General features: G+C 42.2%; 1 protein-coding gene across 1 annotated transcript in view; it reads right to left on the reverse strand.

Moving 5' to 3' along the window:
* LOC144686788 (low-density lipoprotein receptor-related protein 1-like) overlaps window positions 1-23,408 on the reverse strand; it is a 1,926,687-nt gene that overhangs the window by 131,897 nt on the left and 1,771,382 nt on the right. Inside the window, exons 69-72 of the mRNA XM_078552493.1 lie at window positions 22,044-22,150; window positions 8,855-8,984; window positions 1,577-1,699; window positions 892-1,014 (exon numbers count right to left, since the gene is read on the reverse strand). Of these exons, the coding sequence (XP_078408619.1) occupies window positions 892-1,014; window positions 1,577-1,699; window positions 8,855-8,984; window positions 22,044-22,150 (483 nt within the window). The remainder of the gene's footprint in view (window positions 1-891; window positions 1,015-1,576; window positions 1,700-8,854; window positions 8,985-22,043; window positions 22,151-23,408) is intronic.

Genomic DNA, 23,408 nt, shown 5'->3' on the forward strand with positions numbered 1-23,408 from the left:
GTTGTTCTGCTAAATGTCAGCTTGGTTCAGTGGTGGTACTCATGCATCTAAATCAGAAAGGCATGGGACAAAGCCCTACTTCCAGGGACTTCTGAAAATCGAACTCTTCAGTGCAATACTGAGGGAATGCTGCACTGTCAGATGTGGTGTTGACTTTCATACAAGATGTTAAGCTATGGATTTGTGACATCTTTTGATTATCTGCTCCTATCACTGCTTGCTTATCTCCACAATCACCACACCCTCAACTTCTCTCTCCCCCCGCTCCCCCACCTTATATTTCATCTTTCTCCTAACTATACTCAGTTCTGCTGAAGGGTCATGAAGACTCGAAACGTTAACTGATTTCTTCTCCACCGATGCTGCCAGACCTGCTGAGTTTTTCCAGGTAATTCTGTTTTTGTTTTGGATTTCCAGCATCCGCAGTAGCTTTTAGCTTTTTGTCTTTATGGATTTGTCTGCCTGTTTAGGTGGATGTAATAAATGCACTCTGAGAATTCTGCTGTTGTTTGAATAGTGGCCCGGCCACATTTGTCCCTTGATCAATTTCAAAAACATATGAACTGGCCATTGATCTTATTACCATTTAAGGCACCTAAGTGTGAATTGCCTGCCACGCTCGTCCACAAAAAAAGCAACTGCATTTAAAGAAAACCAATAAGTTAACTGTGAAACAATTTGGGACGTGACCAACACTGTATAAGTTTAAGTTCTTAAATTCTCCTTAATATTTGTTGCATCTTTATGCCAAAACATAAATTTTGATTTACTAATACACAGTTTAATTGAAACATTTTGCCTATGAAAGTATATGAACTGTTATCTTTGAAGCTTAGCACATTAGCATTTAGAATATTAATAATATTATTTAAATAAGATGGATGCACATACCACAGTCTACTTCATCAGAATTGTCACCACAGTTATTCGCTTCATCACAAACTCTCTCAGGCCGCAGGCACACTCTCCCATTCTTGCATTTGAATGATCTTGTGGGTGGACACTGAAATTTTACTATTTAAAACAAAATGGAAAAAAATATCAACTTTTACAAACTAGCAATAGGTCTATTAAAAGTCTTTCATATATAAACATTTCCTTTGAATCTTGCACTTACAGTGCCATGTGGATAGTCTTTACGCTAAGAAGAACTGATAAAACTCAGCACAACATAAAAGGGGTTACTGAGGAACTCCCCTTCCCCCCAGTTGGATGTCCCCAATGCTGCTATTCCCCTAATCCAAAGTGCAGCTGGACACCAAGGCAAGCTTTCAGGTTACTATGGGGGAAAGCCTTTCAAAAAATTTCTGCTGTATACCCACCTGGGACCAGCTGCAGCAACAATGTCGTGACTGGCCCACACCTGCTCTAAGCATCCATACCTTACCCTATTACCTCCTACTGACACTGAGGAGTTTCAGGAACTGGAAAATCCCAATAGATTTAAACATGGGACTTCCCGATTTTCATAGACCAATCCCACCTACCAGACTTCCCAATAGATCATTCTATTTTTCTCTTGAAAAATGCACCGGACATCGCATTGACTGAATTTAAAAGAACGTGATTGACGTACCACATGTTTCTGGGTCTTCATCTGAATTGTCTCCACAGTCATCCTCTCCATCACACAGCCACGATAGAAGTTTACAAAGTGTATTGTTGCACCGGAATTCATCTACATTGCAGGTTGTTTTCACTAGAAAACAGGAGTATTAAACAACCTGATTTTCCAATTCATATAACCAATATAGTAAATATAGGATCATCAATTTTAATACAGACTTGTCAATTGAAAGATGAGTAACTCAATGGACTCATTCATTTATAGATCAATTTCAGTCTCTTCCAGTTTCATATTGTAATTTATTTGCCGGCCAAAATATTTGCTCGTAATGGAGAGCTCATTGCTATTTGTATAACATTAACTCTAACAAGAAACAAATACAGCATGTTCAATATCTTTATAAAACAGTCTGTAATTTTGTATGTGTGGTAATGAAAAATTAGCCTTGTGTCACATTCTCTTTATTTAGCATTTACTTACTTATATATACAAACTCTGTTCTAGCTTGGGCTGGGAGTCAGGTGTGTGAGGGCTGAGGTGACAAAATCCCCCTGACCATTGGGGTGTGAGGCCTAGGAGAATTTCACTCCTGGGACACATTTGTATGCGCAGGATTGCTTCTTCGCTCATAACCAACCGAAAGCGTAAGCTGGCTGGCAGACTGGAGAATGTCGGAAGACTTGGGCCCCTGACTGCTAGCTTCACCTAGTAGGGAAAACCGCAATGGCTTCCCTGCTCAAGCCATTGGTTAAAATAGCGGTCGAGCCCCAATTACATTTTTGGGACCCTATCTTAATGTATAAAAAGGGGTCCCAGCAGTTTCCGCTGGGTGCCCTTGCTGCTTGGTCAAAAGAGCAAAAATTGAATTCTGCAGGAAGTGAAATTATCATCAACCAAGTAAAATTTCTGGCTGATTTTAACTTCCCCCCTGCCCAGCTTTTGCCAAGTGGCCAGGGTTAAATTTACCCTGACCAATTCCTTACATTTTATTTTCTAAGATTTTTAGCTATGTCTCTAAAACTTTCTATTCACACACTGCATTGCCTTGTTGGTAGACATTTAACTGAATGTCTTCTTTAATTTTGTAAGTTTGGATAGCTGTGCTGTAAACTTTAAGGTGGGGGACCTGTCAATCAGACTTTCTTGCTATCCCAAATACTAGGCCCAACCATCTTCAGCTGTTTTGTCAATGATCCTCCCCCGCAGCATAAGGTCAGAAGTGGGGTGTTTGCTGATGATTCCATAGTGTTCAGCATAATTTACAGCACCTCAGATACGGTAGCAGTCCATGCCCATTTGCAGTAAGATTTTTAAAATTCATTCGTTTATGGGATGTGGGCGTCGCTGGCGAGGCCAGCATTTATTGCCCAGCCCTAATTGCCCTTGAGGAGGTGGTGGTGAGCTGCCTTCTTGAATCGCCCATGAACGAGTCCATGTGGTGTAGGTACACCCACAGTGCTGTTAGGGAGGGAGTTCCAGGGTTTTGACTCAGGGGCAGGGAAGGAACGGCGATATATTTCCATGTCAGGATGGTGTATGGTTTGCAGGGGAACTTCCAGGTGGTGGTGTTCCCATGTGTCTGCTGTCCTTATTCTTTTAGATGATAGCGGCTGTTGGTTTGGAAGGTGCTGCCGAAGGAGCCTTGGTGAGTTCCTACAGTGAATCTTGTAGATGGTACACACTGCTGCCACTGAGCTTTGATGGTGAAGGGAGTGAATGTTTATGGATGGAGTGCCGATCAAATGGGCTGCTTTGCCCTGAATGGTGTCAGGCTTCTTGACTGTTGTTGGAGCTGCACTCATCCAGGCAAGTGGAGAGCAGTCCATCACACTCCTGACTTGTGCCTTGTAAATAGTGGACAGGCTTTGGGAAGTCAGGAGGTGAGTTACTCGTCGCAGGATTCCTGGCCTCTGACCTGCTCTTGTAGCCACAGTATTTATATGGCCAGTCCAGTTCAGTTTCTGGTTACTGGTAATCTTCAGAATGCTGATCGTGGGGGATTCAGTCATGGTAATGCCATTGAACATCAAGGGGTGATTGTTAGATTCTCTCTTGTTGGAAGTGGTCATTGCCTGACACTTGTGTGGTGTGAATGTTACTTGCCACTTGTCAGCCCAAGCCTGGATATTGTCCAGGTCTTGCTGCTTCAGTATCTGAGGTGTTGAACATTGTGCAATCATCAACAAAAAACCCCACTTCTGACCTTATGATGGAAGGAAGGTCATTGATGAAGCAGCTGAAGATGGTTGGGCCTAGGACACTACTCTGATAAACTCCTGCAGTGATGTCCTGGAACTGAGATGATTTATCTCCTCAACCACAATCTTCTTCCTTTGTGCTAGGTATGCCTCCAACAAGCAGAGAGTTTTTTTCCCTTGAGTTGATTCATAATAATTCTCATTGACTCCAGTTTTGCTAGGGCTCCTTGATGCCACACTCTGTCAAAAGGGCACTCATTCTCACCTCACCCCTGGAGTTCAGCTCTTTTGTCTATGTTTGAACCAAGGCTGTAATGAGGTCAGGAGGAGTGGTCCTGGTGGAACCCAAACTGAGCGTCACTGAGCATGTTATTGCTAAGCAAGTGCCACTCGATGGCACTGTTGATGACCCTTTCCATCATTTTACTGATGATTGAGAATAGGCTGATGGGGTGGTAATTGGCCAGGTTGGATTTGTCCTGCTTTTTGTGTACAGGACATACCTGACTAATTTTCCACAATACTGGATAGATGCCAGTGTTGTAGCTGTACTGGAACAGCTCAGCTAGGAGCGCAGCAAGTTCTGGAGCACAAGCCTTCAGTATTATTCAGTATTATTGCTGGAATATTGTCAGGGCCCATAGCCTTTGCAATATCCAGTGCATTCAGCCTTTTTTTGATATCATGTGGAGTGAATCGAATTGACTGGAGACTGGCATCTTGATGCTGGGGACTTCCAGAGGAGGATGAGATGGATCATCCACTCAGCACTTCTGGCTGAAGATTGTAGCAAATTCTTCAGCCTTATCTTTTGCACTGATGGGCTGGGCTCCTCCATCATTGAGGATGGGGATACTTGTGGAACCTCCTCCTTCAGTGAGTTGTTTAATTGTCCACCACCATTCACAACTGGATGTGGCAGGACTGCAGAGCTTAGATCTGATCCGTTGGTTGTGGAATCACTTAGCTCTGTCTCTCACTTACTGCTTATGCTGTTTGGCACGCAAGTAGTCCTGTGTTATAGCTTCACCAGATTGACACCTCATTTTTAGGTATGCCTGGTGCTGCTCCCGCCATGCTCTCTTGCACTCTTCATTTAACCAGGGTTGATCTCCCGACTTGATGGTAATGGTAGAGTTGGGATATACCGGACCATGAGGTTACAGATTGTTGAGGCCAATTCTACTGCTGCTGATGGCCCACAGCACCTTATGGTTGCCCAATATTGAGTTGCTTGATCTGTTTGAAATATATCCCATTTAGCATGGTTTTAGTGCTACAGAACACGATGGAGGGTATCCTCAATGTGAAGACGGGACTTCATCCACCCAAGAACTGTACGGCACTCATTCCTACTGATAATGCCATGGACAGATGCATCTGCGGCAGGCAGATTGATGAGGATGAGGTCCAGTATATTTTTCTCTCTTCTTGGTTCCCTCACCACCTGCCACAGACCCAATCTAGCAGCTATGTCCTTTAGAACTCGGCCAGTCCGGTCAGTAGTGGTGCTTCCAAGCCACTGTTAGTGATGGACATTGCAGTCCCCCACCAAGAGTACATTCTATACCCTTACCACCCTCAGTGCTTCCTCCAAGTGGTGTTCAACATGGAGGAGTAATGATTCATCAGCTGGCAGGGGGTGCGGAACATAGTACTCAGCAGGAGGTTTCCTTGCCCCTGTTTGACCTGATGCCATGAGACTTAATGGGCAACTCCCTCCCAACAGTATAGCACTCTGCTGCTACCTCTGCTGGGTTTGTCCTGCTGGTGGGACAGGACATACCCAGGAATGGTGATGATTGTGCTTGGACATTGTATGTAAGGGGTGATTCCTTGAGTATGACAACGCTAGGCTGTTGCTTGACTAGTCTGTGAGACAGCTCTCCCAATTTTGGCACAAACCCCCGATGTTAGTCAGGAGGACTTTGCAGGGCCGACAGGGCTGAGTTTGCCATTGTCATTTCCGGTGCCTAAGTCAATGCTGGATGGTCCGCTAATTTTATTCTTTTTAGACTTTTCAGTGGTTTGATACAAATGAGTTGCTTGTTAGGCAATTTCACAGTCAACCAATTGCTGTGGATCTGGAGTCACATGTAGGCCAGACCAGGTACGGATGGCAGATTTCCTTCTCTAAAGGGAATTAGTGAACCCGATGGACTTTTACGACTTCAGCAATGGTTTTATGGTCATCATTAGACTTTTAATTCCAGATTTTATTTATTGAATTGTTGGGATTAAGAACCTGGGTTCCAGAGCATTACCCTGGGTCTCTGGATTATTAGTCCAGTGACAAGACCACTACGCCGCCCCCTCCCTCTGCATAACATTCAGTCTTGGGCTGATGAGTAGCAATAACATTTGCGTCACAGAAGCGTCAGGCAATGACCTTCTCTAACAATAGGGAATCTCACCATCATGGTTGATGTTCAGTGGCATTACCATCACTGAATCCCCCACTATCAATATCCTGGGGGTTATCATTGACCAGAAACTGAACTGGACGAGCCACAAGAGCAGGTCAGAGGGTTAGAAATTCTAAGGTGAGTAACTCACTTCCTGACTCCCCAAAACCTGTATGCCATTGGCAAGGCACAAGTCAGGATTGTGGTGAATACTCTAAACTTGCCTGAATAAATGCAGCCCCAACAACAAGAAGCTTGAAACCATTCAGAATAAAGCTGCATGCTTCCATCCACCAGTTTAATCATTTACCCCCTCCACCACTGGTGCACTGTGGCTGCAAAATATACTATCAACAAGATGCACTGCAGCAACTCATCACAGCTACTTTTGATAGCATCTTTCAAACACATGACCTCCATCACCCACAAGAAGGGCAGCAGGTGCAAGAGAATGCCACAGCCTGCAAGTTCCCCTTCAAGTCATACTTAATCCTGACTTGCAAATATATCGCTGTTCCTTCACTGTCACTGGGGTAAAAATTCTGAAGCTCCCTCCCTAACAACTCTGCAGGTTTTCCTACTGTGATTATCCATGTTCCTTGTGCAATGTCCCCTTTAAGATCATGGTAAACTGGGGAGTATTCTGAAAGAGGGTTAATTGGTTTCTTGATTGTGGCATCATTTGGTTCTTGGAAAAGCCCATGTGGCCTGAGATCACCATGGAGATGAACAGCTAAGAAGCAAAGGGTAAATAGAAAGCTAATTGAAGTGGGGTTAGGTCAGTCTGTGTTTTCCCTTTAGCAATTTAGAATACACTGAAAATGTGTGTAAAAAGGAAACAATTAAAGTTCTCTCCAAATGGAACAGTTTTCTGTTTGGCAGTCTTCAAACAGATCCTGGTGTTGAAGCAGGTCTCAGAGAATAGAACAGAGACTGTTTATTGTGTGTGTTCTAAAGCTGGAGAGGGTGGGAAGCTGAAGGTAGGAAGGACAAGGGATTGTGGATTAAACAAGGCCCATTGCTGCTGTTTCAGTGTTGCCAGAGGCCATCAGATCATTAAAGGGGTCGGAGAAGGGAGACTCTGGTGATTCCATGCCATCTGGGCTGTTGTGACCCAAGTGAGAGAGAGGTCATAGATGTGTGCCTTGTCAGTGGTAACTGTGTCCGGGTACTTTGGATTGAATATGGCTGCTGGTGAAAGGGACTCGAGGCCTGAAACAATTGGATGGAAAGTCAGAGATCCTACAAAATGGATGCTAAGTTGGAAAGACTGTGAGACTGCTTGTAGAGCCAATTTGTATGGGAAGAAATGCGAGTGCTTACAACTACATGAGGTGTATCTTTGTTGTATCACCTATTTAAAGTGAAATTTACCTTTTTATTTGAAATATCCTTCACCCGTTAATTAAAATGTTTGAATTATGTTGATTTTAGTTGGTTTGTTACAGTAAAAGTTTTAAGAAGTGGTTTTCTTTCTGTTTGAATCATGGGGATGCCTTTCTTTGTAAAATGTTATTTGACTCTGCAGTGATCGTAACATCATATGGACTGCAGCGGATTAAGAACGTGTCTTATCACCACCTTCTCAAGGCAAATTAGGCATGGGCAGCGAATACTGGTCTTGCCAGTGACGCTCACGTTCCAAAAACAAATAAAGAAAAAACACAGATAAATGAAGACATTTGAGAATAAAACTCCATTGATTTACCCATTGATATGTCACCGATTTGATTTCTTAAAACAAGGTGTGTAAACTGTGTGAACAGTATGAAGTCAAGTCCATTCTTTTCAACATAGTGAATGGTTCTGTTCAGATTCCTTGCTTTCCTTTTTTTGCAGTTTGCCATTGTTACTTTGAGTCCCCAGCCAGGATAACAAAGATTATGGAACTACAGACTAGTCTTCAATTTGATCAGTTAGCAAGACTGAAGTGGGAATCCGTAAAATTGCTTGGTTAAGAAATAGCATCAATCAATCTGTCCACCAGTCATTGTTAGCTCTTTTTATGATTACATTTCATTGTTCACCCCAAATGAAATGTAACAAAATGCTTGCCAAAATTCCTCTGTGGGCTCTTTTCAGAGCACTGGTTAACAGATGTGTATCAAATTCTTGCGCATACTATTTAACAAAGTCATCAATCCTCCACATGGTTACGTTGTTGACATTGATTTGTAATGGTAGCAATGCATGCACTAATGCATTTGTATGGAAAATTCCTGCCAGTCATTTTAACAAAGGTATTAGTCCTGTTCAAATAAATGAGTTAATGCCTTCAGCAAAACAAAAGACAGGGATTTTCTATTATATTAGTTTGTTTGTTACTCATATTACACAGCATGCTATCAACCCTGAAGTTGTCCCCTTAATATGTTTGTAAGTCAATGTGACCACTTTAAACATGCTAAACACACTGAGGAATTTAAACTCCCTCATGTAGATAGCAGACAATGAGAAACATCTGGCTTTGAAGGCATTCAAAGCTTTGACATAGAACTATCAACCAAGGACCTACCATATGGTAACAGAATTTACTGAACATATGTTAAAGCATAGTCATAAAATCCTGGCAATAAACAAGTTTCACTAATATAGAGGTATATTTTATATAGGCACATACCATTCCAATGCAACCTGAAATTTAAATGGACAAAAGTGAAACAATGTTGAACTATTTAAGTTACCTTGTTCACAGTTTTCTTCATCACTGCCATCTAGACAATCAGTCTCTCCATCGCAGTGCCATCTAACAGGAATACAGTGGCCATGCTTACACTGGAACTGATCGTCTTTACATTTAATTACACAGTCTTTCTGTTAATATAAATCACATGCAAGATTTAATTTAATAATGTTTGTTACCAATGGCATATGGCTAATTACAATGGAGTCAAAGATTACAAAGTCATGTTGTTAATCATCTGTTGTAAATTTAGAAGTATTAATGGCAGGAAAAATGTGGTCCTTTTTTGCCAATCAAGCAAAGGTGGCAAGAACAGTTAGTCAGGCAGCAGCACATAAACCCAGTAACAGATGGTACATGATAAAATAGAACAAGCAATTCACAAACAGTATAAAAGTTCCACACAGAATTATTTACATGTCACGATATTTTTCTAAATTTCTACAGGTAGCAAGTTTGTACGGCAAAATTGGGATTAACAAGAACCACATTTTTAATCTTAACTTTTTATTACATTTAAGCACCATTCATAATACACAAGGTGATGGGAATCATTGTTTTAATGTATATGTTAAAGTCCATTAGAATTCATAGTTCTTGATCTTCAAACAGAATCACTAAAATTCCCAAGGCTTACTAACAGTTCTTACTAAGTTGTGGTGCTCAAAAGTTCAGAATCTTCAGGATAATGTTCTTCTTGTCAAGATTTTCACAGTTTATCAATCCAGGGAAAAAAACTACACTCATAGCATCTATCAGGGCTTTTGCCTCCATTTCCTTGTCCAGGAGTCCACTGCACAGGATACATTTTCTGCTTTGAACTATGAGCAACCTGGGAGCAAATTGTATTCAAAATAGCCCTAATTTACAGAACTGAATTTTTTGCTCAGGTTTCCACTAAAGCTCATTTGTATATTGCCAAACATAAAAAAAAATCATGGACCAGTGCTATTGGCTGTGCTTTAGAATGTAATTGTTAAAAAATATTCCACTCCCACCTGTGTCCATCACCTATGTGTAACTCAATTTTAAATAATTGAAAATGTCTTTCAAAAATGCCAAACAATTTAATTAGTTTGTTGATGTACAGTAGTTTCCTAGTAAGTTAATTATTCTTTTAATATTTAAAAACTTTTAAAATGGACCTATTACTTCCCTATCACCTAAAAAAGGCTTAATTTAAGAGCTTACTTGCAAACGAGTGCGATTAGTGTAAACTCGCCATGGTGATTAATTCAGTCTGGAGGTGCGACCGGTTTTGTGAGTGGGGCTGGCTTCCAGCTCCTTTTTTTTAAACCATCATAAAATATCATGGAAACTTGATTTGCATTGAGCTGAGCTTGCAGTTGGAATTCCATAATCTTTTGGGCAAGTTGCCCCACAAGAATAGCCTAGCTGCAAATCGGCCCTATGCGTTCGTCACGTTTTTAAGAAAAGAAAACCTTTCTGTCTCTCCTTGTCTAGTTTAATCTGAAATAGTGTTCTAGATTTACCTTTTATAAATCTCTCCATGAGTTCCTCCTGATCTGCCTCCTTTGAAGGCTATAGAGACCTTTAGTTTCTCCAAAGTCCCCATAAATCAGTTCTCTGACAGAATGGTTCAGCATTAGGTTTTTTTAAATGACCTTCAGATTTTGAACATTTCTCCTTTGTCTTGGTGACTGGGCCCAGAACTCAAGTTGAAGTTTGACCAGAGTATTATAAAGTTTTAACATGACATCTCTGAATTCGACTCTACTGATTTAACAATGTAGTTCAGCATTCCATTTGTTTTGTCGATTGCTGTGCCACAGTGACTGGGAATGTCAAGTGTCAAGTCTATTGCTAACTCTAAATCACTTTCAATTTCTTCCTTCGCTATTTCAACACCATAAATAGAATAAATGTACTGCCAATTTTTTCTTCCAATGTGCAATAAATTACACTTAACTGCACTGAATCTCATCTGCCACAGTTCCGCCCACTTGTATGTTTTATCTAGCTGATTTTGTCGTTCCCTGTCTGCTGTAGACTCAACAACCACCTTATACTGCTTCAGTTTAATATTGCCTGTGAATTTGACCAATTTATTTTGGATCTAATCCAATAGTCATTGTTCAGCTTAGAAAAAGCAGAGTCCCAGTACTGATCTTTGGAACATTTCACTCAGCACTACTCCTGCACCCTAGGCTAACATATATTTGATCCTTCCTTCTTTTGCGGTTTTCTGCCTCTCTACCTCTCTGTCTTCCTTTGCAACACTCTTTAATATTGCCTATTTGACCAAGTTTTTGGTCATCTGTCCTAATATCTCCTTATGTGCTTCAGTGCCAATTTTTTTGGATAATGCTCCTGACAAGTGCTTTAGGATGTTTTATTATTTTAAAGGTGCCATATAAATGCAAGTTGATGCTGTTCCTGGGAACTGCCACAATAAGTTTGGGTCATGTGTGGTTTTGTCAAAGCTTTCTGGAAGTTTAAGTACATCATTAGGCTTTGCACAAGCCACTTGGGATGCCATTTTCTCAAAAAAAACCATGGAGGTTTGTCAAATAGGCCTTCAGTTCCTGAAGCCATGCTGTTGCTAAATACAAGTAACTTGCTTCCTAATTCCTGCTAATGATTCATTGGATGAAATGTTCAGCATTTGCAGGTGTAAAAACATTCCACCAATACGTGCACAGGCGACATTTCACAACAGTAACAGACCACAAACCATTTCTGGGTCTGTTTAGCAAGGAAATGGCTATACCTCCCATAGACTCTGCAAGAATACAAAGACGGGCCTTAATTTTGGCAGCATATGAATACACCTTTGTACATAGACCAGGGATTCATGTAGCAAATGCTGATGCCCTGAGTCGCCTGCCTTTGTAAGAGAATGTCAAACATGTCCCAGTTCGACAGGAACTTGTATTAAAGATGAATTTTCTAGATTCCTCGCCAGTCCGTGCCAGACAGATAAGGAATTGGATGAATCGTGATCCAGTCCTGTCTCGAGTGAGAGACCAAGTGTTACATAGTTGGTCCATGAGCCAGTCTTCGATGAATTGAAACCATTCTTCAACCAGAGACACGAGGTGAGCAGTCAAGATGGTATTCTATTGTGATGTGCATGGGTAGTAGTTCCCCCACAGGGAAGGGAACCACCTTTAGTAGAGCTACCCAGTTTCCATCCAGGGATCTCCCAAATGAAGACCATAGCGTGCAGTTATCTATGGAGGCCAGGGATGGATAGCAACATTGAAAATATAGTAAAACTCTGTGTGCAATGTCAGCAGCTACAAAAGTTGCCAGTGGCAGCCTCATTACACCCGTGGGAGTGGCCTGGTAGACCCTGGGTATGATTACACATCGACAAAGTCGGTCCTTTCTTTGGAACCATGTTTCTACTGATTATAGATGCTCATTCCAAGTGGTTAAAAATTTATGGTAAAGTCACCAACGTCAGTCGCTACTATTTAAAAACTACGCCAGAGCTTCACCATCCATCGCTTGCCAGGGGTAATTGTCTTGGATAACGGTACTGCATTTACGAGTGCTGAGTTCCAACGATTTATCAGCCTCAAATGTATCAGCCACGTAAAGACTGCACCGTACCATCCATTATCAAATGGACTGGCGGGAATAAAAAAGTTAACAGGTGACTCGCTGGAGACCAAACTTGCTCGTTTTCTATTCCACTACACAACGACCCCCCACACTACGACAGGAGCAACACCTGCAGAATTATTGATGAGATGCCGTCTTCGGACAAAGACTGAGCTTAATAATTCCCAGTTTGGAGGGGAAGGTGGAGAAAAGTCAAGGGAACCAAAAAGAGACACATGATTTGCATAGTCGTGAGTGATAATTTACTGTTGGAGAAGCAGGAAAGCAGTAAAGGATTTCGGTAGAGGACCGAAGTGGTTACCAGGTAAAGTATGTTCAGTGACCGGATCATTGTCATACCTCGTGGAAGTGGAGGGCCAGATCATCCATAAGCATGTGGATCATTTAAGAAAGAGATACCACAACAAGATATTGTTCTGCCTATAACCATGACTGAACCACTGGTTCCTGTTGAAGATGCTCAACCAAGGTCAGACATGCCTGATGTCGCTGTCAGAGTGGGAGACACTGAACTTTAAGTGCCTAATGAGGTACCTGATGCTAATGTGGTTTCAGAGAATGTGTTTCCTACATAAGAAGCTGAAGTCGTGGAGCTGCGACATTCCACACGGATCAGAAAACCACCTGAAAGACTGAACTTGTAATTTCATGACCTTTGTAAATATTGTAATATCATGAGATACATATCCTTGTAAATATAAAATGTACAGAAAAGTTAAAGGGGGAGGAATGTAGTAATTATAATTTTGGGAAACGTTGGACTGTAGTTTTAAAAATAATCCTGTGATGTAAGATCACATGCTCTGTGTAAACAATGTGTTAGCAGCGTGGGGAACCTCTACAGAGAGTAGAGTATTTCTTAGTTATGGAGTTTTCTGAATGCGTCTAGTTGCTCCTGCTGTCTTGTAAATAAAGCCAAATGTTTCCACTAAGAAAAGTTGCCTGAAGATCAACTCTATAACAATGATCAAGGAAGATGCATTTATAACATGGCCAAACAGGTGGATTGTCAATCTGTAAATCCTTCCAATATGCCCAAGATAGGCAGTAAGAGCGGGAGAGTCTCCTGATCAGCCATGCTGGTGGAGTGGCGCACCTCAAGCTATAGCCTCTGGCAACAGACTAGCGACCTGTTCCAGGAAAAACCAGCTACAGAAATAGACATGTACTTTGTCTACCTCATGTGCCTCTAGGTGTGGGAAGACAATCAAGAAGAATTTAATTGCGGCATTAGGGCAGGCAATGGCACCTGCAAGACAGGCACTAAGAGAACGTGCAAGGATGAATGGTTTGTTTCTGTTCATATAAGTAGATGTGTTTTTGGATAAAGATGTTGATAAGGTTCTTGTTAGTAGTTTTATTGCAGGATCATGGCCAAGAGGGCAGTGTGATGGAGTGTCTCAGATAGATGTTAATGTGGGGAATGGTGGAGCCATTGTGGTGAAGGGAAGTTTTCCTACAGGAAGCAGAGTCGGAGCAGGTGCTCCCAGACAGCCTGGCTGGGGTGAAGAGGTCCCAGATGCATTGTCCCTGCCTCCTTCTTCTCTTCCACTTCCTCCTCCTCCTGAGGTACATGGCCTCTTGATGCCTGGTACTGGCTGTGTCCTTATGATGGCTATTTAATGGAGGATGGAATAGACTACATTGACTTGGAGATATACTGTACTGGAGGGCTCCCCATCAAGCGGTCCAGGCAGCAGGAGCTGATGGTTTGTTTCGGGGTGTTCCTGGTGGGACAATGGCTTTCAATACTTCCAAGACTTTCAATGCACCATTGTCCTCATGGGTTCAAGTGGCAGTGGGAAGGCCATCAGCCAGGCGTAGATGGGGATCCCTTGTCTCAAAGCAGCCACCCTCTTGGGGACCCAAAGACAGTGGAAAAGGCAAATCACCTCATTACGAAGGCATCATGGCTGCTGCCAGAATCGTGGGCATTCACAAAGTTATGGGGCAGGATTTTACAGTTTCGGCGGGGACGGGGCTGTAAAATGTGGCGGGCCGTTATAAATCCCATTGACTTCAGCGGGAATGTAAAATCCCGCTGTCGTAAAACTCTGCCCATGAATTGTACATGTTTGCACACCAACTGCAGATTGACGGAAAAGTAGCCGCTTTGATTCCTGCACTTCTCCTATTGACTTGGGGGTTCTGCAGAGGCACACATGTGCTGCAGGTGGCTTCCCATGCCATTGGAAATCCTGCTATCCTGGAAAAATCATGTTCCCTCTCATCCTGGTTCCTCCTGCTCAGAGTGAATAAGATATAATCAACTCTCTCTTCATATTTGGCCTCTGTGGCTTTCCAGTTGCAGCTGGGACAGCTGAGAAGCTTAGCTTACTTTTACTGTGGCGAAGTTTGGGAGATGTTGGATATGTCACCCAGCCCCATTTGGACAGATCCAATCACAGGGAATGTCAATGAGACTGTGACCTTTACAGCCACTCAAAGTGCTGTTCTCACCCTAGTGTAAGGCTGCAGGTCCTCCAACTACCAATTTGCCAATTCCCTTAAATCTGTGCAGGAAAGAGTAGATGTGTGGCGCTAATTAGATTGCACTTTCAAAGAAATGTCATAAGGATGATGGGCTTTATGCTCTATGATTGTATGAAATGGTTTTGTCTTTACTGACTAGGTAATCAGAAACTAGCCTTAGTCCAGAAATGACCATAAGCACCTCTCTCTGTTAGAGAGAGACAGACAATTGATTATATATAGCTTGCGGGGCACCACTGCACAAGCATGGGCACAGCAAGGAGGCAGCGCTCCATGCACTACCACAGCCAGTGCAGCGATTGAACCCCTGCTGTTGGCTTAGTTCTGCTTCATACTCTAGTTATCTAGCCAACTGAGCTAACTGACCTCCCCATTCATTGACTATTGTAGATGAAATGTACAGTATGAAAGATCATTGATTTTCATCTGAGGCTACAATGAAAAATGAGCTTGATTTTAACCACTCCATACAAAAGATAAAATAAATGTTGGTCAGAAAAATAACACTTAGTGAATTATTGATAGAATTTCTATAGCAATCCCAATTTACTGATTTGTGCAAGGGGTGTTAACTTTTGCAAGGGGAAATGGGAATAAATAGTGCGTTCCAGCCAGCAGTGAAAACAAGCACTCCAGACTTTGACAAACATTGCTGCCAACTTGAAAGATCAGTCAGAGTTCATAATATAGAAAGATCAACAGATATTGAAATGTTAATAACTTATCCAGCCCACCTAAGATGGAATAGATTCGTAAGTATTTTCTGGTGTTTCTATAGTACACCTATCAAAATCAGATAAATCAAGAATGTTTGATTGGCCGTTCTCTTATTGTTGCCACACGTCGCTATAAAGTTGAAACTACCATTCCAAGAGGTGAAAAAATGCAATTTGCCAAACTCGAAAACAGAACCTCCTTGCAAACTTCTTAAACTGTACCAACAGTTAAATTCCATATCAGGTTGGGTGGGATAACATACCACTAAGCAAATGTGAAGTGTATAGATTGATGAGCTTCAGTCATCACCTACTGCTTAACCCACCGTTGGCCCCAGTCTAAGAAAGACTATAGATAAAAAGGAAAAAAAAAATAGAGCATAAATTAAGCTGCACCACATTTTAAACCCCAACTTTTTCCATGCAGGTGACTCAGCTGTGGTACTTGTACCTAAGAGTTGGCTACCTGCCTGATTGGGGTAGAGTGCAAGAAGGGTAAACTCAAGATGAGAAAAATGAAAACCTGAACAGAAATACAAAGAAAACTGCTCACCTATAAGTTGAAGTTTAATTGAATTTTGGTGCTGGCAAATTAGTTCACATGGGCCACCAGAAGCTCCATAGCTGAGGTCTTACCTACTTCCTCCCCACCCCAGCAGCATAGCAGATTAGAAGGTGGGGGGCGGAATAAACTGCCAGGAAGCTGTGTTGGGAGAGCCCCTTGATGCAGTCCTGTAGCTAGGTCATTTTACCAGTGGTACGAACGGCAGTCGGCAGTGGCTTGGTCATCCACCAACTGGAGGGAGGCAGTGAATTTAGCCAATTAAAGGTACAATTGAGGGGCATCTTCCTGGGCACCATGCTCACAGCAGAGCAACCCCCTGCCAGATAGAAAGGCAAACAGCTGCAGGCATTCTGGGAGAGGCCATCACATCACGAGGTTCCATAGCCCAATGTCCTGGGGCCGCAAAGGCTGTCCCTGCAGCCCTGATATCACAGCTGGAGTTGTAGGGTTGGGGTGGGGGGGCCACGGGTGATAGCCAAGTCCTGCCTGCCTGCCTCCAGCAGAGAAACGAACTTTTTCCAATTCCCCTGCAAGGGCACATCGAAATGAAGGTGTCCTCTCGTTCTCCTTGTAGCCTCAGCATCGACCGCCTCCCTCAGGGGCACAGCTGAAGCTGCAGAGCTCTCTGACTGGGCTGGCAGTTTGGAGAGGCCAGCCCACCGCCCTTAATAGCATGTGGGCTCAGGTCCCACATATTGTCCTGATGTCAGAACTTACACCCTTTGGAGAAAATCAAGGCCACTGTTTCTGGCTATCATTAGGAGAAAATTGAATGGATTCATGGCTTGGCTTCTTGACTGAGCATTATATGACTGCTGTAAAAAAGTTCTCTGAAGGCTGAGGAGAGAATGAGGAAAAGCAGTTTTCTCGCAGCTACATAGCTCTGCCCCCTGTTACAGGGCAATGTTAAGATCAATCAGTGAGATTTCAGCAGGCCACATATCCTGAATTCAGGGTTGTGTGGCAACAATTGGCCATTACAACAAAGGGAGATCGGTAAAAATTTTATTTTAAAACAATAAGTCACTAACCATTAAAATAACCATTAGTTATTTCAATTTGGAAACACATTGATTGAAGTGCAAGTAATATTTGATAGTCAACAAAAAAACAATTCAAATTCTGAAATGTTGCAATTGGTTCACTGACTTTAATACTATTAAATGCACATTAATTTGACTGAATTCAAGAAGTTGTTCAAGAAAGGCAGCAGGTGGCAGCCTATAGCTAGCAATCTGAGAGCTGTAACAAATAAAAAATCATGTGATCTTGGTCATTCAGAGCACTGTCAAAAAACTCTTGATGCACTTTTGGTTACATGGTGCTGTTAAGTGTGATATTTTATTGACAAAGAACCACCATTAACTCTGGTCCAATTATAGCCTACTACCAACCCTGCTTTCATTATAAATAGCAATTCACTTTCAAGTCCAATCTTTCTCATGGAAACAGCAATAGACACCAAGCATCAGAAAATAAATCCTTTGGTGACAGTGTTAATATTAATATTAATCCCATGCTTTATTGCTGTTGTCACCTGCTTTTCAATGAAATGTAATGTGCAATTTCTGCACTTCGTTCGCTTGAAATATGTTATTCCGAATTTGGATTGTATGGAAAGTGCATTTTAAACAAAGCACAATCGGCTGGGTAGTGGTGATAATAGCAGTGGGAGAAAATTTATGTGATTGATTAGTAATAATAAATAAATAATAATGATTAATACATAATAAAGCACATACCCAGGAGTTAACTGAAAGCTAAGCTGTAAAGGTGGAGGTTTTTAAAGGTGAGAGGTTTAGGAGTGTTGGAGGTGTAGGGGGTTTGGAGAGCAGCCAAGGCAGCTGCAACTTCCATCTCAAATGTCAAGGTGAAAGGAGGGAAGGATGCACAGAAGGTAAGAGTCAGACGACTGGTGGGGGAGGCGGTACTTGAGGCTGGAGATGCTGCTGAGGGAAGGTGAAGTAAGACCACTGAATAATTTCAATGAGGGCTTTAAATTTACTTCTTTGTGGATCAGGGAGCCAGAGGAGATCAGTCAGGATTAAGGCATGGGCAATAAGGGTTTGGTGTGACACAATATAGGTGGGTGAATTTGGACCAAGTTAACATTTATGATACGTAGGAGATCATTAAAGAAATCTAGTTTGAAGTTGACAAAAGAGTAAACAAAGATTTGCTGATGGAGTGAGTGAGATAGTTACAAAAGGGAATAATATTGCCAAGACCGCTATTTGTGGTATTGTTGTGTATTTGGGGTTTGAAGTCCAAATCTGGTTTTAACAAGACATGGACATTTTTATCATCAGGTTCAGGTTAAGTGTGGGGGCAGGGATAAGGATGGAGCCAGTGTCAAGGAAGCAGTGATTATAATGAAGGCCAAAATATTGAATGTTTATCTTTCCAACATTAAATTGAAGGAAATGTTGACACACTCATGATCTCCTGTTTGGCAGGCAGTCTGATAGCACAGACAGGTAAAGGGAGGTAGAGATGTATACCTGAATGCCCTCAGGATAAATATGGAAGTGTACACCATAACTGTAGATGGGATAGAATGTAGATAAAGTTAAGGGTGCAAAGGATGATCAGGCGAATCTGAGTGACTATCAGAAGGGCTGGTCTGATAAGCAAATGGAGATGGGTTTGCTGCATTTGGGCAGATTGGAGAGAAACTTCATGAGTGTAATTCCACAGAACTGAACAACAAAAAGACAATGGAGGAGGGTGGTGTGGTAAATGAGATTAAATCATCAAGGAAGATTAAAGAGAACAGATGGAATATAGTCACAGTCACACAGAATGTCCTTTACATCTTTGTACAGGACAGTCTCAGAGACCAGGCTGTAAACTGGACTGAAGGGATCAGAACAGCATATTTTGGCAGAGCTGGGCATATGACTACGGAGCCAATCACAGTTTGGAGGAGCAAAATATGAGAATGCTGAGAATCTGAAATAAAAACAAAGTGCTGGAAATACGGAGCAAGTCTGGCAGCATCAGTGGAGAGAGGAACTGGTCCTTTGGAGGTGGGTTAGGATGCAGAACTAGACGCAAATCTGGAAAAGAGCTGCTCAGGTTGACGACGTGACGTGTTGCTGCCTCTGAGCTAATTTGCTGTGGGGAGGGGGGTGGGTGGAGGATGGGTAACAGCAGCAGAAATTACATGCCTGGCAGGAGCAGGCAGCCATTAGGCTCATTTTTGGGCAAACTGGGGGAGAGATGCCACTGGGACCCTCACTGAGGCTGGAGCCCAACATTTTATAGCCAGGCTGAGCAGCCACTGCCGTCTTCTCTTCATCACCTTAACACAGACCCGCTGGGATATGATGGCCACAGCAGCAGCTGTAGCTGCAGCCCCAGAACATTCTGTGGAAGGAATCACACTCTGGAGGGGTTCCCCCTCCACGTAGATGGTCTGACAGTGGTGGTCATAAAGGATTTTTATTTATAAGACTGAAGAAGGTGCCTCCATTCTGAGGTGCCATCACATTCTCCTGCCTATCTTAGGAGTATGCACCTCTGATGGGGATGCCAGCCAGACATCACTGTGAGTGCTCTCATTGGGTTGCCCACTTCACTGGTCCACATGCTGTAAAGAACATATCTTTTTTTATTTCTGTTGGACTATGGATTAAAATTACACTGGCTGCAGTTTGAAGGAATGTCTACTGGAACAGTGTGAGGGATATATACAATGTTGCTGTCCTGGAACAGAGTGTGCCATGAAAGACAGGATGGTGCCAAGGAGGAGCCTGGTCTAATGGGGAACTGCCTGGCAACAATGTTTTCATTGGCTCCTGACCAGGTGACCAGGGTTTGTGTGAGAGCAGTGCAGCAGAATAGCTCCTAGCCTGAAAAGAAAATGACCTAAAACCACTTGCTTCTGTGTGTGTCAGATTCCAGTAATTATATAATAATAGCTAGCTGGCTTTTTCTCCTCATATGCCTATAACCTGCCCTTTCTCTGAAAACCCCTGTCAAGGGACAAAGGGAAAAATCATTGTTAGAGACATTGAAAGACAAGTGCTCAACCAGTGAACTAAAGACTGAAATTGCTGGAAGAGCATCTCGTGTCATCAACAAGAACTGAAAGGAATTTGGATGACATTGATCAAAATCAACCCACCGAATCCTGTACTCTGGAATTGGTGCTATTGAACTATTTTATCCCACCCTTAAAATCCATGTATTTGTGTGTCTTATGTGTCTTGTATATGTGTGTATAGGGATTTAAGAAGGGGTAGAGTTTAGGCTATAGATTTAGAAATTAGCAGTTCATATTTCTTTCTTTTGCCACTGGTTAAAGACAATTTGTTCAATAAACAGTTATTTACTTATTAAGTTTATAAACCTAGCGCTCGTATTCTGTTAACCTAAATTAAACAATTAGGTGGGTTGATCAAACTTTTCACGTTTGTCGTGGCTCGGGGAGCAGTGGGGCTTGATATTGCAGTGCACTCTCCCTAGAGGGTTGTGACACCACCATCCATAATTGGGTTGGGGCACGTTCTTAATTTGCGACCTCAGGGAAGATCACGAGCGATATCCTGCAAAGGCCGCTTCCAGGTTCCTGACCCAGAATTGAGGTTTATGATAGGATTGCAACCCAATTGGGAAAATCCAGCCCAATATAATCCTTTACCAAATGTTCTGATGAAGGACCAGTGACCTGAAACATTGGACAGTATTTTCCCTGAGAGCTTCTGAGCCTGTTGTCAGTCGCAAATGGGCTCCCTGGGGGGAGACAATCACTCAATGTGATTTTCTTTGGAGTGCAGTCAATTAATGGCGAGAGCACAGGCTTGTCATCCAGCTAAGGATGGCAGGTAGGATCTTGAAGCTGGAGAGACAATCAGAGTCTCTCCAGCTTGAGAGGAGCAGGAGGATGCCATGGCCGGTAAGTGGGAGAGAGGACACTTCAAAATGGAGGTGCCCTCACTCCAACTTTTTTAAAGTTTATATTAAAAAATGCCTTTGCAGCCAGGCCATCACAGTATCATAGTAGGATGGGAAGTGGAACCCTGTACAGGGCAGCCACAGACTGCTGCATCTAGGCAGGCAGAAAAGACCTCTAAGTCTGCTTGGAGAACTGGCATCCAGGTCTACCTCTAGATGGCCATCCTCAGGCAACTAAACTGGTCCCCGCCATTTCCGGAACCTAGGGGCTAGCTGGAAAACCCCAGACAGCCTCCTTCAATTGACTTTAAGCGGCCCTTAACTGGTTTAATTGGTTACCGGCTGTATGTGGGGGTGGGGTAAAGTTGGGGACCCAGGACACCATTTCTGGTGCCTGTTTGCCTCTGTTCCAGTCTTGGCTGGGGCTCAAAGTTCAACCCGTTGACTCTGTTTCTCTCTTCACAGGTGCTTCCAGGCCTTCTGAGTATTTCCAGGCTTTGTTGTTTTATTTCACAATTTGGAGGACTTTGGAGAGGAAAGGAGGTTAGGATAATTGCAGAGATGAGAACAAGGGTCTGATGCTGGGACTTTGGAAAGGATGGTATGTGAGCAAAGGTATCAATGGTATCTTAGGAGTATTGGTAAATATAAGACCATGCAGGATAATTAAGCTGTTAGGAATTCTGTATTAGAAATAAATCTATGAGGACCTTTGCACAAGGTAATGGAGGTGAGGGGTATGGTTTAGAACTGGCATTTATGTCAATTGGCTTACCTGTGAAGAGATACTTAGCAAACTCACACTGAACTAAATAAAAGGTTCATTGATGATAAGACTTCAAATACTGAATTCATATCGCACTCAATGGATCAACCGTTATGCTCTATAGTCAATAAAAAGTTTTTGAAGAAAGCTGAGCACTTACTTCATCTGAGCTATCAGAGCAATCATAATCTCCATCGCATCTCCATCTGGCAGCAACACAACGACCATTGGCACAGGTAAACTCATTCAGCGAGCATGAACGAAGTGCTGATATTTAACAAATAAACAATTAAAATGCTTTAATTTAATATTTAATTCCATTCTATGGAAGAATTGTTCCATCATTGTCAGGATCAATAGTATGTCCTGAATGCAAAACGTTGTCATGCCATTCTAAATTTTACAACCATATTAGTTTCAATGAAATCTGAAACAAACAAAGTAATGAATCATTGAGGGTAGTCCAGTTACGAAAACTTAGTATGCAGGGGTGCAAGAGCAATGAAAAAAATTCAGAAGCTCTTTAAACACTAATAAATACCTGAATCTTGAATGAGATGCTTCAGCAAAATGGGCAAGTACAGAATTTAGAAAGAATTTCAAAGTCTTGATAAATGTTGACAGTGCCAGGACAACTATTAATATCTTAAATACTGATATAGATATTGACAGGAAATAATTATTAATGGAATCCTGCAGTTCTGCTTTGTATTTCAACTAATCAAGAGAATCTAACTATTATTTATACCAAAACCATCACTAACGTTTATCCCTCTACCAATATCACTGAAAGCAGATTCCCCAGTCATTTATGACAATGGTGCTTGCGGGATCTTGCTGTGCACAAATTGGCTACTGGACACTGGCTTGCAGTCACTAAAGCATCCTTCTGTCATTTTGATCCAGCTTTTTGTCACCTGTCCTAATAGCTCTATGTGGCTCAGTATCAAATATTTTCTAACAATATAAGGGCATGCAAACATATGAACAATGAAAGGTCAGTCCAGCCTGTTCCACATAATTGGGACACCTTGTGTATTCCAATATTTCCATCCCACCTAAAACTATGTGATCTCCTGGGAGAGGTGAAAACCAAAGAGAAATCCATTCCAGTTTGGAGGAAAAAATTGTGAAATTCCTCACCGATCCATCTAGACTAATTGAAACTACTCCCAGAGATCACTCTGATCCTGAATCCCTTGAAGTATCTACCTTTAAAGGTCTTTAAATTGTCTTGGAATATTTTAATATATGATAGGCACTATATAAATGTAAGTTGTTGCTAAATTAATCTCACTCAAGCAGTGGGGGAGGGGCAACATGTCCTTCAATGGCCCTGGGTAATCCGAGGTAAAGAGAACTATTGTTTTCTAGTGAGCCCTGCGTTTTCAACAGTTTCCTGATATTCACTGTCCAATCCCACAAAAGAGGTAAAAACAGAAAATGCTGGGAAAACTCAGCAGCATATGCGGAGAGAAAAACAGAGTTAAAGGGAAGACTTTTCCATGCTCGCTGGCATCGGGCG

Source organism: Cetorhinus maximus, chromosome 11 (assembly GCF_964194155.1).
Source record: "Cetorhinus maximus chromosome 11, sCetMax3.hap1.1, whole genome shotgun sequence".
Classification (NCBI taxonomy): Eukaryota; Metazoa; Chordata; class Chondrichthyes; order Lamniformes; family Cetorhinidae; genus Cetorhinus; species Cetorhinus maximus.